This window comes from Lactuca saligna, chromosome 9, assembly GCF_052625555.1.
Source record: "Lactuca saligna cultivar CGN05327 chromosome 9, ASM5262555v1, whole genome shotgun sequence".
Lineage (NCBI taxonomy): Eukaryota > Viridiplantae > Streptophyta > Magnoliopsida > Asterales > Asteraceae > Lactuca > Lactuca saligna.
This window is the reverse complement of record NC_136425.1, coordinates 168,036,818-168,055,298: the sequence shown is the minus strand read 5'-3', so window position 1 is coordinate 168,055,298 and position 18,481 is coordinate 168,036,818. Positions and strand designations below refer to the sequence as shown.

General features: G+C 36.4%; 1 protein-coding gene across 1 annotated transcript; it reads left to right on the top strand.

The window, feature by feature from the left end:
* The first annotated feature begins 15,762 nt into the window (after positions 1 to 15,762).
* LOC145017757 (F-box protein At3g07870-like) lies at positions 15,763 to 17,577 on the top strand. The gene has a single exon (XM_078975722.1). It carries the CDS (start codon positions 16,297 to 16,299, stop codon positions 17,470 to 17,472), a length of 1,176 nt encoding a protein of 391 aa, XP_078831848.1. The 5' UTR covers positions 15,763 to 16,296; the 3' UTR covers positions 17,473 to 17,577.
* The last annotated feature ends 904 nt before the right edge of the window (positions 17,578 to 18,481 follow it).

Below are 18,481 nucleotides of genomic sequence, written 5' to 3'. Positions count from 1 at the left end.
ACACAAGATTCATCTTCACTCCTAGAAAAGCCAAATTCCTTGACCTTTTCATCAAAGCAAAGATTCCATCTGCGAGGTGCTTGCTTTAATCCATAAATGGATTTCTCAAGCTTACACACTCTATTAGGGTACTCGTTACTGACAAAACCCTCTGGCTGACTCATGTAAACATCTTCAGCCAACTTTCCATTAAGGAAAGCGGTTTTGACATCCATTTGCCAAATTTCATAGTCATGAAATGCGGCTATGGCTAACAGAACCCGAATAGACTTAATCTTGGCTACCGGAGAAAAGGTCTCATCATAGTCCACTCCAGGAATTTGAGAGAAGCCCTTTGCAACCAGTCTAGCCTTATAAGTGTGTACTTTACCATCCATGTCGGTCTTCTTCTTGAAGACCCATTTGCACCCTACAGTCTTTCGACCTGGTACATTCTCAACCAAGTTCCAAACTTGATTGTCATACATGGATTGTATCTCGCTATCCATAGCCTCTTTCCATTTGGCAGACTCGGGGCCCGCCATGGCTTCCTCGTAGCTGTTAGGGTCATCTTGACTTACTAGTGTCTCATCACTAATAAGTGTCTCACCTTCTGCAGTAATATGGAATCCATAGTAATGCTCAGGTGCACTCCTAACTCTCGTGGAACGCCTCAGAGGTACAGATTCGTCAATTGGCTCAACAGGAGTTTCCTCCTCAAGTTGAGGGCTAGAGTTTGAAGTTCCTTCACCACTTGACTCTTGAATTTCTTCAAGATCAACTTGCCTCCCACTGTCTCCTTGGCTTATAAACTCTCTTTCTCGAAAGACTCCTCTTCTTGCTACAAAGACCACATTGTCACTAGGTCTGTAGAAGAGGTAACCAAAGGATTGCTGTGGGTAGCCGATGAAAATACACCTCTCGCTTCGGGGTTCGAGCTTATCATGAGTCTCGCGTCTCACAAAAGCCTCGCAGCCCCAAATCTTGATGTGGTCTAGTTTAGGTACTTTACCAGTCCACATCTCGTGAGGAGTTTTGGCAACTTTCTTTGTAGGGACTAGATTGAGGATATGGGCGGCAGTCTCTAAGGCATACCCCCAGAATGAGATTGGTAGGGAAGCTCGACTCATCATGGAACGAACCATGTCCAACAAGGTTCGATTACGCCTCTCAGCCACACCATTCAACTGCGGTGTCCTGGGAGGTGTCAATTGTGAGACAATCCCACATTCCTTTAGATAGTCGAGGAACTCTGAACTAAGATACTCACCACCTCGATCGGATCGAAGCATCTTAATGTTCCTGCCCAATTGATTCTCGACTTCCTGTTTAAATTCCTTAAACTTCTCGAAAGTCTCTGACTTATGCTTGATTAAGTAGACATATCCATATCTACTGTAATCATCAGTAAAAGTCAAATAATAACGATTAGCATCTCTCGTGGCATGTTTGAATGGTCCACACACATCCGTGTGTATAAGGTCCAACAAACCTTCACCCCTTTCACATGAGCCTGTGAAGGGTGACTTTGTCATTTTTCCATGTAAGCATGATTCGCAACTATCATTTGACTTTAGGTCAAACGACTCCAAGACTCCATCCTTTTGGAGTTGGCCTATGCGTTTCTTGCTTATATGTCCAAGACGACAATGCCATAGTGATGCTTTATCCAAGTTATTATTATTAGCAGAATCAATACACAAAACATTATTTCCTAAGTTATCTACAATAGATACAGCTTCATACACACCATCACAAGGTAATGCTTTAAAATAAAGAACATTATTAAAGAAAGCATTAATCGAACCAACTTCATTATCAAATGAAAAGGTGAAACCTTGTTTGTACAATGCATGAAAGGAAATAATATTTCTTGCCATTTCTGGCGAATAACAACATTTATTCAAATCTAATTTTAACCCACTACTTAGCGATAAAGTATAAACTCCAATCTTGGTGACAGGTGTAACTTTCCTATTCCCCATGATTAAGTTTATTCTTCCTTGCTCCACATTCTCACTTCTTCCTAGTCCCTGCAAGTCACAGCAAATATGAATTCCGCAACCTGTATCAAGGACCCAAGATTTCGAATGGGGTGAGTTATTAGAAATGATAGTGTAAATACCTGCATGGTTGGGTTTGACTTTCCCATCCTTTACATCTTGCTGGTACTTTGGGCAGTTCCGCTTCCAATGAGCTTTTTCATGGCAATAGAAGCATTCAGCCTCTTTTGGGTCAGAAGAAGGAGTAATGAAACCTTTCTTGGTTCCACTTGAAGAAGAGCCATCAAGGGTCCGAGCCTTGGTACCCTTTGAAGATCTCTTTCTCTTCCTCCCTCGACTCTGCCCGATTGCCAAGACCGGAGTTGTTTCTGGAGTAGGAGTGATAGCAACCGACTTCCCCTTAAGACCTGTTTCTGCGGTCTTGAGAAGTCCCTGAAGTTTGCTGAGGGTGACCTCTTCCTTGTTCATGTGATATGTCATGCGGAATTGATCATAGCACGATGGTAAGGAGTGCAAAATGATATCTATTGCAAGCTCCTCAGGGAAGTTCACATTGAGCTTCAGCAACCGATCCACATACCTTTGCATTTTCTGCATGTGGCTCGTGACGGACTCTCCGTCCTTCATCATGGTTGTTATCATGGAGCAGATGACTTCGTACCTCTCTTGTCGTGCACTTTGATGGTATCTTTCCATCAAATCTTGGTGCATTTCATAAGGGTAGAAGTCTTCGTAAGACTTTTGGAGTTCAGCTGTCATGGTGGCTAACATGATGCAAGCCACCTTGGTTGCATCTCTTTCATGAGTATGAAAGTCAACGATCTTCTGGGGAGTTGCAGTGGACTCGTCAATTTCCTTAAGCTCCTTGTCAAGGACATATTGTTTGTCCTCGTAGCGAGTAATCATCCTGATGTTTCTGATCCACTTATTGAAGTTGGATCCATCAAAGGTGACTTTCCCACACAGACTCATAAGAGTAAAGGAGCCATTAGGATTCGAGCCAGAAGCATTATTTGAAGACATCTGAAAGAGAAGAACAAGTTTAGTTTAGATTTAAGAGAGTCCTTAATAAAACACACAAATGTAATATTAAGGCTAGGACCCAATCACAATATAATATAACTTAGAAGAGGTATGCCGTAATCTAAGCTATACCATATTTGAAAGGTAGGTGAATGACGATTCACCAATTTCCACCACGAAAACCGAAATAATAAATATTTAGTTTTTTATTGGTTTTAGAAATTCCTAGATTCTTTGAGATCCAATGAACTTTTCAAAGGCATGTTTCGATCTCGGGAGTGCCCTCCAGGTTTTGTGACTGGGATGCCGAGGATCACAAAACGAGGTGTGAAGTAACCATGCAAATCACTTGGTACCTTTAAAGTTTATCACTCAATCGATGTGCCGGTAAACCACACACGCTCCACCGATACTATAATAAACTTTTAAGTCACCCTTTACCTACCTTGTTAAGTCCAAGTTAGTGTGCCGGTTAACCACACACGCTCCACCAACGACTCAGACAAAGTGTAAAGTGTAATTTCATGGATTAGCACCTTATTCACATTTTTCCTAAAGTAACTAAGATTGGGAATTTAATAAACATTTAGTTACTTTATATATTCATCATACTTTGAATGAGAATTTATAAGTCCTTGTCTTACCCGTTCGGCTAACGACCCTCCACCAGTCAAGCAAGCGGTGGGTGAGAATATACACCCATTAAGTCACCATTTTATAGGCAACAACCTTATACCCACCTTATAGACCGGCTTCGTGAATGAGGCGTACTAGCGGTAAGACGACTTGTTCTTATACATATATATAATTATTAAATCATCATAATATAAGTATAAGGGTTGAATTTTAACTTTTAAAATTCTAGGGGTTGGAACTAAAGTTTTAACTTAACTTTACTTGTTCCAAAACTTGAGGGCAAGTTTTGTAACTTTCAAAACTTTTCATTTCTTGTAACTTATGAGTTTAATAGAGTCATAAAATGAAGACTCTTCATTTTTATAACTCTTGTGTTTTCTTAATGGTTTTAACTCAAGTGTGACTCTTGGTTTTCCATAACTTAAGGATAAGTTATGGACTCTATTAAAACACATTATGATCAAGAATTAAACTACCAAATAGGTTACAAATAATTCCTATGATCATCTAAAACATCATAAGAACAAGAACATGAATATGAACATAATCAAAAATTACATAAAACTTTGTAATTTTGATAACTAGTTGTTGTAAATGAATTAGCAAAACATTACACCACCAAAAACAAGTTTACATTTACTAAAACAGTTTAGGGTAATGTTTCTAATTCATTTTCCAGCAACTGAATCGAAATTCTGCACTCATTCGACCCTACTCGCCGAGTGCATGAACATGACTCGCCGAGTTGGTTGAAGATACACATGGACTCGACGAGTCCCCCCTATGGACTCGGCGAGTCCGATCGCAGACAGCAAATTTTCGATTATGTTTTCAACTTTTAAGAACAAATAAGAACAAACAAGCCTAGGCTCTGATACCACTGATGGGTTTTGAGCATTCTAACACTTCCTAAGTGTACATGCAACCCTAATAACCTTGGATCTATGTTTGTCTAATTTGTCATGCAAAGTTGAATTCCAAGGTTATATTCCTATCTAGCATACATGGGGAACAATTTTAACATAAAGTATAGATAGAATAACTTACCTTGTTGTTGCTTGTGTTCCTTGAAACCTTGTGAGCCTAGCACCTCAAGTGGTGATGCCTCAAATGCTTCACACAACACCAAATGCTCTTGGAAGAACTTATGAGAGTATACTCACTTCTTCAAATCGGCCAAGCCCTCTATTTCTTTGTTGCAACCGATTTTGGTGGAGATTATGCTTCTTATATAGTGTTGACACATCTAGGGTTAAACCCTAATGTGTCATGACTCTTCATTTCCATGACCCATGGGTTTGTAACTCCCATGGAGCATCCATGGAGCATCCTATGGGTGGAACCCAACTTGATGATCCATGGAGCCTTTTAGCCCACTATACAAGATATGGATGATTTACTTAATCAACCCATATATTTAATTAGTTATCTTTTGATCACTTAATTAATTCTAAATTAATTCTTGATCAAACTAATCAAATAATATTATTAATATATTAGGACTTATAATATATTAATAATCTCCAAGCGTTATTTCTCTCATTTAGTTTATCCAATTGCATGGTGCCATGCAACCCAAATGGACCATGCCGGGTCGGGTCAAGTACATACCAGAAATAGTTATGGCCTTAGACACCTTATCCAACAATTTGAGGATATGCTATCATTGTCATCAGGTTGGACATTTGAAGGTCAACTGTCCACGGCTTGCTGCAGGACCGGTGCAGGCTCCAGCACCGGCTACATTGAGGATTACAGGTGGAGGTCAGGGTGGAGCGGAGCCCCCAAGGGCTTAGGGTCGTGTTTTTTTTTTTTCAGCTTGCTGCTGCGGGTATGTTCTTCCTGCTATTTTTGATTATTTATGATTTTTGTGGAGTATTGTTATCTGTTGGTTTCATTGGTTGGTTATGGATTTGTGATTCGGGTTTTCGTCTTGGTATCCGTTGTTCCTTGAGGGTTTGGCGTGGTTATGGATTTGTGATTCGGGTTTTCGTCTTGGTATCTGTTGTTCCTTGAGGGTTTGGCATGGTCATAGTTTGGTGTTTGTGCTTTCGTTGGTTATCATTCGTGAGGGTTATTAGTGGAGATGCAACATTGGGTTCAAGGTCGGGTAGCATCGGCTTTCCGAGGAGTGTATAGATACAGTTGAGTTTCTTTCGAGCGGGTTAACCAGTGTGGATATGAGATCTCGTTAAGGTTGTTTATGCTTGTGGGAAGCAGTCCACGTGTAAGTGTTCTCTTTGTGCAGGGTTGTTCTGGAAGGTCGGTGATGGCGACCGGTGGTTGTTAATCAGTGTCTTAAGTGGGGGAGAATTGGAAATTCTCTGGATGGTCGTTGGGGCTGAGAGGTTGTTTAGCTGCTTAGGGAAATTCAGCGGTATTTCTATCAGCCGAGAGCAGGCTCGTATGGGTGAGTAACAGGCGTGCGGGGCGGAATACAGACCTAGAGCAATTGATTGTGGAAGGCATGGGAGCAGGCCGAGATCGAGTATGTATGATGGAGATAGAGTTCGGATCCCCTAGAGGGCTAGAACGGTATGCGCAGGAGGATTTCCCGAAGGGATAGTTCGGAATGATGAATGCTAGTTGAGCGGTCCGGATAGACTGAAGGCCGGTAGGCGTACCAGTCAGGCCGAAGGCTCGGAGGACGGTCCAGTCAGATTGGCTGAAGGCCTGGGAAGGCGGTCCAGTTATGCTGAAGACTCTGTGAGTATTGTGGATCGGTTCGAGGTTATGGGTTGCGTATGTTGCAGTGTGATTACATTGGAAGGTCTGGCCCCGGGTAGCGATCTTGAGCAGTGAAGGTGGTACATAGGCTTGAGAGTCCCTACGATGAGAGTCAGAGTAGTGGTGATGCATGGATGTCGGGTACGCTTTAAAGAGGTAATGTAGCGTGGGATGAGCACCATAGTGCTTGTCATGGTGACAGGGCGGACGAGTGGTTTCTTTGGTAAGGAAAGGGGGAGGAATGAAATTCCGGAAGGAAGTGCGATTTCACGGAAGTGAAAGCGGCAGAGTAGAGTTATGATTGGAGTGGTCCGTCGATGGTCTTTGAGTAGCGTGTTGCGGCGGTAGAATAAAAGCTCATTCGACTGGATATATTTGCCCAGGGCGCGGAGGGAATACCGCAGGCGTAGAACCAGGGAGAGGGGTTCGGAAGGAATGCAGAGAGAGAGTCTTGGACTCTCAGTGAGTTTCTGATCAGGGTTTTGAGTATGTGTTAGCGGTTCATACTGGAAGGATGTTTGAGGATATCATCAGTGTATCGGGTTTTCCAAACCTGAGGGTGCTAGAGCTAGATTAGCATGTGTGTGTGATTGCGAGAGGAGAACTCGGGGGAGTTGCTCTGGAATGGAAGAATGGGTCTTTTTGTCGTCATGGAATGGATAGAGTGGGTTTCGGATCGGGGATCCGATGGTTATGGTTTTCTAGCCCTATGAGTCAAGTGAAGGATGAGAATTGGAGCAGTAAGGCATCATGGGTAATTCTCGGTTGTTGAGTGCGGTTATCAGAGGGTACAACTGGTGCCCGGGTTGAGTAGGTGGTTGGGGCACCGTATGGAAGGAGAAAGTGAGCTTCTGGTTTTTATGGTTGTGCCTTGAGGGACTGGGTTCGGTCAAGGTCAGGTGGCGCGTCGTGGGAAGAAACTTGAAGATGAGATGCCGTAGGCTTCGAGGACGAAGCCTAATTTAAGTGGGGGAGAATTGTAACATCCCGGAATCGCAAGAGTAGAGTTGAAGGGCTAAAAGTGTAAGTTTCGGAGGGTGACTCGGCGAGTCCATGGATAGACTCGGCGAGTCAGGTCGCGACTATGGTCGCGTGTCAAGTGGCCTACTCGGCGAGTCCAAAGATGGACTCGGCGAGTAGGTGCTCTATGGAGAAAACCCTAATTTTCGGGGTTGAGCCCCATATAAAGAGCATTATGCCCCTCCACAGCCTCCCGTATTCCCCCCTTGAGTCCCAGAAACCCTAAATTCGTGGAGAGTCCATTATTGAGCAAATTAGAGCTTGGAGAGGTGTTGGCTGAAGAAATCTTGAAGGAGAAGTGGCTTGGATCAAAGGGCTTTGCTTGGATTCGAGTTTCATTGCTATTGAGGCATCTTTTGGAGGTAATACTTTTGTTCTTGGGCTGTGTTTTCCTAGTTTCTCATTTTGGGGTTGTGTGGGGTGCTTGGTTGTGTGGCATCTTGAAAGTTGGAGGATGGATCTGAGGTTGCTACCTCAGATCTAGAGTGGAGAAGATCTTAAGAGCATTAAAGCCCCTATTCTTGTGTTGTTAATGGAGCTACCATGTCCCAAACCTTGGTTCTAAGGTGAATAAGGCCTAGATCTCTTTAGATTCACGTAAAGTTTGCCACTTTACGTGATGGATGGATTGTAGGAGGTTGGATCTATGTTTTGGATCAATTGCATGGCCTGAGATGCTTCTGTATGGATTCAGACCGTTTGTACTCGACGAGTCACATGGGTGGACTCGACGAGTTGCTTGAAGATGGCCTGGAACTCGACGAGTTGGAAGAACAACTCGGCGAGTAGGTTGAAGATAGCCTTGGACTCGACGAGTCCATTTGGACTCGACGAGTCTTGTCGAGGAAGTCCCAATATTTCTGGTTGAGTCGATGAATCGGTGAGTCAAGGGATGGCTCGGTGAGTTGGGTGCGAGTGGACTCAGAGTTGTTGGACTCGACGAGTCTTGGGGTGACTCGGCGAGTTGGGTCGCTAATTGAGGGAAGTTCTGAGCATAAGGACTCGGCGAGTCAACGGGTTGACTCGGCGAGTAGGGTCAGTCAGGGGTTGACTTTGACTTGTCCAGGGTTGACCAGTTGTCTTTCAGGGGTATTTTGGTCATTAAGGGTATTTATTGAGTTGTATGTTTTGATGTTCAGTGGAGGAGTTCGTGTCAGAGTTCGGAGCAGCGGGATCTTATCCTTTCAGCCAGCAGTTTCGAGGTGAGTTATCCTCACTATATCTATAGGGTTTAAGGCACCAAGGCCGACCCTTTTATCGGATGGAAATCCGGGTAATTGTCTGTTGTATGATATTGCGGGATATGGGCCGGAAGGCATTACATGTTGCGGGCCGGAATGCGGTATGGACCGGAAGGTCATGGCCTGGAAAGGCGTATGTGCATAATTAGTATGTTGGCTGAGTCGTAGGGTGATGTTATGCTAGTGATCGGCTAGGCTAGTATCTTGGTTAGGGTAATGATATGTTATGTGATCTGTTGATCGATTTGCTAACTGTGAACTGCTATATGATTACATGTTATGTGTATGGTCGTCTGGTCTGGAGTGTAACCCGGTATGCACGGTTGTTCTATGTTCTGTCATGATATATATATATATATATATATATATATATATATATATATATATATATATATATATATATATATATATATATATATATATATATGCTTTTACGTTGCGGGCCGGAAGGCGATATGTTATGGGCCGGAAGGCAATGTGTTATGGGTCGGAAGGCATTATGCAATGGGCCGGAAGGCGATATGTTTGGACCGGAAGGTTGTGGCCTGGAAGGGCGTATACGTGGTTGGTATTTTGGGGGTATCTCACTAAGCTTTCGGGCTTACAGTTGTGGTTTAATGTTTTTCAAGTTCTTTAGGAGACCGTGGCAAGGTGAAGGCGCGATCGTACCGCTCCTCATGATTTTGTAGCAATGTGATTCTGGGAATACTCTAAATGATTTGTATTGAAAACCTTTTTGTAAACAATTTAGTGAAAATCAGGTTGTTTTGAAAAAAAAATTTTAATTGGTTGTATTTTTCGGACGTTAAAATTAATTTATTAAAAAGTGATGAGATAATTTGAATTAGTTATTATGTGTAACTTAGTCTTAGTAGAGTAAATCTTAAAATAATTGAACTATTATGAGATTAAAGCTCACAAATTATGAAATTTAAAGTTTCCATAAATCCCGAAACAACTTAAAATTAATCTTATATTTGAACATATTTGAAAAGTTGTAATGAGGGAATGCCACGATCGTTATATATAAGTTCCTTGTGATATTGCATTTTTCGGATAAGTGTCGATTTCCTCATAATCATAGTTCCTTAGTCATTAACTTTTACAAATTAAACGAGTCGATATCATAATGATAAATAGTTTATATTATTGTTACATAAATTAAATGCAAAATAATAGCTTTCTCAAATAACAATTGTGATCAAGAAACAAACCTACAGAAAATTATGACATGCTTTACAAAAACGAAATGTCAGAAGGAAATTATTTGAAGAAAGTAAATTAATTAACACCTTCCGTTATTAAAAACCTTAAGAACTTTATTTATTTATTTATTTATTATTTTTTTTTAACTTTATAATGGTGTCACAATTTGGGATTACCATCATCATACCAAAACAGTGTGTCCGACCTTTGTAGAACCCAATTGAATTTCAATACAATGCATGCTCTTTGGAAAATGACATATTTTCGTATGTAAATGAATTGTTGAAATGAATATAATCGCCAAAAGAAACTATTTGACGAAAGAAAACTATTAGTTGTCGAAAAAATGGTTTATATATATATATATATATATATATATATATATATATATATATATATATATATATATATAGATCTGGTAAGAAATTTTTTTTGGTAGGAAGGTAAGAAGTTTTTTTTCTACATATTTTTTTGACGAACAAAATAAATGAATCACTAAATGATTCATTTGTAAGATGATTCACAAGAAAAATTTTCCAAAAAAAACATCTTTATGATTCATTTTTAAGTAAATTAAGAAAAAATTCATTTTTATGATAATTTTAGTGAATAATAACAAAATCATTGTATAAATGAATCATCGAGATATTTTTTTGAGAATTTTTTCTTGTGAATCATCTAATGATTCATTTTGTTTGTCCGCGAAAAAAATATGTAGAAAAAAAAAACTTCTTACCTTCCTACCAAAAAATTTCTTCTTATTTGATCTTGACTTATGTATATATATATATATATATATATATATATATATATATATATATATATATATATATATATATACATATATATATATATATATATATATGTATATATATATATATATATATATATATATATATATATATATATATATATATATATATATATATATATATAACCATTTCCCGAAAGAAACTAATTGTCGAATACAACATTATAAACTAATTTGTGTTCCTTGAAATATAACATGTTTTCGAATACAACTAATTTCCGAAAGAAACTAATTGTCGAATGAAACTATTTGCACCCGTCGCTTAACGCGGTTAGACGGCTAGTATATATATATATATATATATATTAAAAAACTGGTCATTATGGTTTGCCAAAAGTCACAAATCCAGTCCCTGAGAATTTTTTTTTTTTTTTACGAATATGGTATATGTGGTTTCCAAAACTTGCATAAATGACCCTTTTTGCTAACGTCGTATTGTACATAATTTGATTTTTATTAATAATTTTCATTTGTTAACCTACAAAAAAACTATTTTTACGTGTTTATTTTTATATATTTATCGGTATAATTCAAGGTGGTTAACCTTTTCTTTTGTTATTTTTTTTTAAATTACATGGTTTTTTTATAAACTTTTCGGTTTAAATTCGCGTTTGTTTACATTTCGAACAATAAAAAATAACGATCACAAACAATTAAACGAACAATAAAAAATATAATATGATATTTTTTCACAACTATAATAAATAAAATTATCATTTTCATTTACTACATTTTCGTCAAAAAATATCATATTTTAATTTTATTAATTATCAGAGACATTAACTATATGAATATTACAATTATTACATGGTGCATTCGGTGGAATATATGCATTAAGTCGAGTATTATACAATATTTCCCATCCAGCGGCACGTTCTGATCTGTGATGACGCCAAAGTGACAAAACTGTAGACATTGGATGTAATTCTTATAAATCAACTTTTACGTAATGGCCATTATAAACGAAGGTGATAACAATAGATCTATAATGTGAAATATCTTGCGAACCATGCCAAAGTGGAAAACAGGTCGACGAACCTTGTTTGTCTAAAAAATAGACAATTACACCATACTTATTAGCGATGAGAAATCTAGTATCCGGCATAATCAACCAATATTCACTTTGTGCAAAACCAAATCCAGTGAAACTCAACGAGTGTTGTACGTTGTTTATGTCATCCTGAAAAATCATTGAATATCGTCCCCAATTTTCTAATAACTCGTTGTATAAGTCTGAGCGTATTTGGCGCCAATAATTTTGACTATACCCGAGGGAAACAGCTATTGCCCGAAATCCACAATTTCCATCTCCCTCCACATCTTCAATTTTTGTAACGTATGGATGAAATTCATTTGGAATTTCACTCATAAGTGAATTTGAATTAAATGTTGAAGGTTGTTGAAATGAAAATGTATTGTGCCTCTCTGGTTCCTGGTTTAAATCAAACTGATTAGACCCATTATAATCTGACATAGACGTCGCAAAACTATGTCTACGAGGAAATTAAGTCGTTGGATCTTGAGTAGGCGGAACAGTAGGTCTTTTTTGTCTACTCAACCGCGGACGTCCACTTGGTACTTTGTTTTTGTGAGAAGTAGGTTCCCGAAGCGAAGTTGTTGATGGTGAAAAAAATATCTTTTAACTTCTGCACCCAATCGAACTTACTAGATCTTGAGTGTTTTTTCAACTGTGTGTTCGACGTTTGACCTTCAACATCAACATCATCATCATCATCTTCTAATCAGATGCATGGATCTAAATTAATTTTTTTTCCAAAAGTTATGAATGGAATCAAGTGGTATTGGATTTTCATTTTTTAAATATATTGCTTGTTCGTGCGCACATGATAGATCGTGACTAGTATGCAGTTGACATCCACAAATTTCAAGGAAATTGATTTGTTCAAATTCCTTGAAAATTATTTCAAGTACATAAATTGAAACGTTGCCAACTATATATATGAAAATTGGATGGACGAAACGATGTCGTGCAATAATCATGCTCCGTCCTAAACTTCCTTTGATTGCATAGTCTTGAGACTGAACAACATCATGAATTCTTGGTAATACCGTCGCTAAATTTGATTGTGATGAGTCCAAGTATAATTTTACTTTGGCATGCTGACTCTCCACTCTATTGGTCGTGTAATTCCCAAAATGGAGAAATACGTCGGTCCAAACAGATACAAACTTTTCTTTATATTATGTCAACCACGTTTTCTTCAAGTAAGTAATAACTTCTGAAACATAATACACTTACATCAATTTTGAATATATATATATATATATATATATATATATATATATATATATATATATATATATATATATATATAACTAACAAATCTAAAAGATATGTTAAATTTACCTTTATAGTCCACCAAAATGTTTTCGACTTGTAAGAGATTAGAATTCTATGCTTCCTCATATTTGGATTCAACTAATTTTTTCTAACCTTTATAAAAGGAGGTCCAACAACGATGATGCACTAAAACGTTTTGTATTTTCTCTTAATGCTTGTATTGATATGCCATCTACAAAGTAATCCTTTAGTTTCTGGAAATACATTATTGCATGCGTTCATGCAAGCCAAGTCTCTATCCGTGACAATTACACATGGAAACATGCAACTATCTGTTGTTGATTTTAAACACTCTAGTGTCCAAGTGTAGTTGGATTCTATTTCCTTATGCATGTAGATTTTAAACACTCTAGCGCCTATCCATAAATGTAAGTATAGTTATATTATTTTGATTTGATTGTAGTGGTATTATCTTACATCGCACTAAGAAAAGATAGAATATTTATTGTAAATGTAAGGTAAGTTGAAGAACCATAAATGTAAATATAGTTATATTATTTTAATTTGATGGTAGTGGTATTCATTTAGACAACACTAAAATAAAGATATGATATTTATTGTAAATATAAGGTAAGTTAAATGACCATAAATGTAAATATAGTTTTATCATTTTGATTTGATCGTAGGTGTATTCATTTATTCATTTAGACAACACTAAAATAAAGATAAGGTATTTATTGTAAATATAGGATAAGTTAAAGGACCATAAATGTAAATATAATTATATTATTTTGATTTGATGGTAGTGGTATTCATTTAAACAATACTAAAATAAAGATATAATATTTATTGTAAATATAGGGAAAGTTAAAGGACCATAAATATAAATATAGTTATATTATTTTGATTTGATGTAGTGGTATTTATTATTTACACGGTACTAAAATAAAGATATGATATTTATTGTAAATGTATAATAAGTTAAAGAACCATAAATATAAATATAGTTATTAGTTTTGCCTAATATGAAATTGAAAGGTGGAGAATGTTATTATTTTTTAAAATAGAGAAGGGTATAAACTGAAAATATTACATCCATGTGTGTATATATGTGTGAAAAAATTAAAATATCAAATATATATATATATATATATATATATATATATATATATATATATATATATATATATATATATAAGTATTTGTATTAAAAAAGAAAATAATTAAAACTGAAATCAATATATAATATAAAACTTATTTATATTGCAAATATACAGGCCTTGTATATTATTTATATTAAAAAGAGTAAATTACACAAATGGTCCTTATGGTTTTGGTAAATTTGCACGCTAGATCCTTAACTTATTTTTTTTAATTCGGAAGGTACCTACTGTTTGTTATTGTTACACGCTTGGTCCCTTGTTTGTTTTAGTTACGCGTTTGGTCCCTATCGTATGTAAAAATACAATTATTTAAATATGGAAAAATAGTATGGTAGGTAAGGTTAGGTGAGGGGGTGGGGTTGGGGTGTGTTTATTTAAATAAATTAAAAAATCAAGGGAAAAATAGACTTTTTATGTAAGATATGGACCAAACGTGTAACAAAAACAAACAGTAAAGACCTTCCGAGTTAGAAAAATAAGTTAGGGACCAAACGCGTAAGTTACCTAAACCATAAGGACCATTCGTGTAATTTACCCTATTAAAAAAGAAAATGACTAAAACTGAAATTAAAATATAAAATGAGGACCACAAATGTAAAACTGATGTATATTGTTGAATTGGAATATATTGATTTAACAAATCGGTTGCAGGAGCCAGGAGGTAATGATTTAAATTGACATATTATTCTTTTTGGATGTGATTAAAAGTGGTTTTGACTTTAATTAGTTCTTGACCCAAATTTTGGGTGTTTCTATTATATTTCTTGGGCTTTGGTCCTTCCTCTTTTCATGTAGTCAAATATGACGACTTATTTGAAGAAACACCTTTTAGAGTCAACTATACGTATCTTCCAAGTAAAAAACTTTTCCAAGTTTCCCATTATAAGAAACCAACATACACCACAAATATAAACCACCATCAAACCAAACTCAAATGTTATCTTTCTTCACCACAAACCATCATCAAACTTTACCTTTTATTACTAGAAAATTATATTTATTTTCAGTCCATCCATGGAAAACTTACCGGTGGAACTCATGGTCGATATTCTCTCAAGACTTCCTGTAAAAACAATCATCCACTGCAAGTGTGTATCCAAGAAGTGGCTGGATCTCATTTCTGACTCTTACTTTGCCAATCTTCATCTCCATAAATCACCTTCAAGCCTCATGATTCATCATAATTCTGAAAATGAAATGACTGGTTACTATAAACCAGGCATTTTTAGTTGTTTCCATCTCCTCCTGTTGAAATTTTAGAAGAAGGTCGTATCCATTTCTACAGTTTGGATGTTCTTAAAGGTTGTTTATGCCAATCTGATACTTTTGATTCTCAATTCACGATTTGGGTGATGAAGGAATATGGGGTCAACAAATCTTGGCGTAGAGAGGTGATTATCAAGAAAAGTGTTAGTCGTGATCTAGATTGGTTGATGTGGGAACCCGTTTACTTGATTGAGGGTTTAAATGATGGAACTATTTTGATGGTGTATTATCAAGATAAATTGTTGGCGTATTGTCTTAAGAGGAAAACAATTGAAGATGCGGAAATTTTTGATCGGTATTTCACTGGAATGGCTTATTGTCCAAGCTTTCTTAAACTTCAGAACTTCAAATCAGAGAGATTTCATGTGTTGTAAGGGTCATTAAACTAATAGTGTTAAGTCATAAAGACTAATAAAATGAACTATTCACATTAAAAAAAAAAAAAAAAGTTTCATAAAGACTATTTTAAAGATATTTAAAACCATAAGAACCATTCGTGATTTTTTTGTCATAAGTAAGTGATGTCACAAAGCGGCTAAAAAAATGGCTTAACCATTTTAATAAATTTACCACGTTTTTTTACTGACAGAAAAAAAAAAACAACCACAACCATCTATTTCATGATTGATTAAATTGTGAAATATTTTTTTTATGAAATAACACACCGTTTCACAAAATATTATCTACTTCGTATAACAAATAATTTTCTTTTAAAGTCAACTATACGTATCTTCCAAGTGAAGGACCTTTACAAAATTTCTCCATTATAAAACAACACACCCCATAAACATATATACATATTGACAATCTCACAATCAACAATCCAAAGTCAACTATTCTCTTTCTTCTGCTGTCACCACTCGCCACCATCACCACCACCACCACCACCACCAAAATTCAGCTTTTATTACCAGAAAAAATGTCTCTTCTGGATCCATCCATGGAAGACTTACCGGTGTATATCACGGCTGATATTCTCTCAAGACTTCCAGTCAAAACGATCATCCATTGCAAATGTGTATGCAAGAAGTGGCTGGATCTCGTTTCAGACTCTTACTTTGCCAATCTTCATCTCCAGAGGTCACCTTCAAGCCTCATGATTCATCATAATCCTGAAAAGGAAATCGCCATTTACTATAGAACAGGTATTTTGAAGTGGCTGGAGGTTGAAGACGAACTCCATCACCACCATTTACACCATGACCCAGTCATGAGCCTCGACCTTAATCTCGCACCCATTTTCCAAGAATCTCAAATACACCCCGTAGGTTCAGTCGATGGTTTGCTCTGTCTATGGCAATTTGGTACTGAAAACGACAACACTTACATATGCAATCCAATCACCAGAGAATACATGATCCTCCCAAATCAACAATCCCATAGAGAATATTTTGCAATAGTTATGTGTTGTTTCGGAGTCGGGTCACTGAAAAACGAATACAAAGTGATACGGATCTTTCAAGGAGATATACCCACAAACCCTAATTCATCATCACCTCCGATTCTTCTAGAAGGTGAGATTTACACCATTGGCACAGGCCTATGGAGAAATCTTAGTATTATCCCTTATTGGATTAGTAACTTCAATGGGATATTCTTAAATGGACATGCTCATTGGATTGTTATCGATCAGGATTCGCCTGAAAAGCTTTGTGCTTTTGATTTTGACAAGGAGACGTTCGAGTTGTTCCCATCTCCTCCTGTTGAAATTGTGGAAGAAAGTCGTATCCATTTCTACAGTTTGGCTGTTCTTAAAGGTTGTTTATGTCAATCGGATACCTTCGATTCTCAATTCACGATTTGGGTGATGAAGGAATATGGGATCAAGAAATCTTGGCGAAAAGAGGTCATTATCAGGCAAAGCATTAGCCCGGATCTTGATTGGTTGATGAGGGAACCTGTTTATGTGATTGGGGGTTTGAACGATGGAACGATTTTGATGGTGTATGATGAAGAAAAACTGCTGGAATATTCTCCTCTCACAAGAACAATTGATGATACTGAAATATTCCATCCATATTTTACTGGAATCGCTTATCGACCCAGCTTTCTTAAACTCCAGAACTTCAAAATAGAGAGAGTTCGTGTGTTCTAATCTTTTATTTCATTTCAATAAAGTCAATGTAATTAATTTATCACCCATTTACCAGATGATTTAGATCTTGATAATCTTTTATTTCATTTCATTTGATAAATATTATATTTTTTGTGTTGAAAATTATTCATAAAGCAATTATATTATTACTTACCCAAGTGGCTTCATTGCGGAACTGAGTGAATATTTTGTTAAAATGATAAAAATGTGATTATTTACTTAACGAGACATCATTTGGTCATTTTGCGATTATCCTTAGGAAATTAACAAAAAAAAAAAAGGTGTATCGTTTTATAATAGTTCAAATAGATATTCATATTACAAAAAATGAGTTTATTATTTTTAATTCATTGTAGAATTCTTTTTTTGTTTTGTTTTTTTTTTTTTAAGATAAATTTATCATTTACCATATATATTTTTTCTTTGATAGATTCAAATATAAAAACAATCAAGTCATTAAGTAACAGTCCCAAATCTGTTTTTATGGGCTTTGGATGATCTATTGGGTCGCATAATGTATTTTGACTATCTTCCAGAGTCCAGAATCCAGAGGCACAAAAGTCATACCTTCAATTCTTCAAAAACCTAAAGGAACCTTGCCACACTGCTGTTATGAATCACTCGGTTCCTAGCCTCCAAAACTAAAGACAAGAACAATTAATGACACTGAAATTTTCGACCCATACTTCATTGGAATAGTTTATCAAACCCAGCTTTCTAAAACTCAAAAACTTTGAAATAGAGAGAGTTCATGTCTTCTAAGGGTCAACAAAGTTTTGCAATTATCACCCATTTATCATATTTAAAAGAACTTGATAGAGTTTGATTTCATTTGATGTCATAATAACTCAATCTTAGGCCTCGTCCACACGATAATAACTACAAAATCACAATCAAAAGGTTATCAGAGCTCGTTATGAACACCTAAATGCTAGTTTTATAATTAAAAGGCATATGAAAGAACATGATACACTGAAGTTCTACTACAAATTTGAGTTAAAATTTGTAT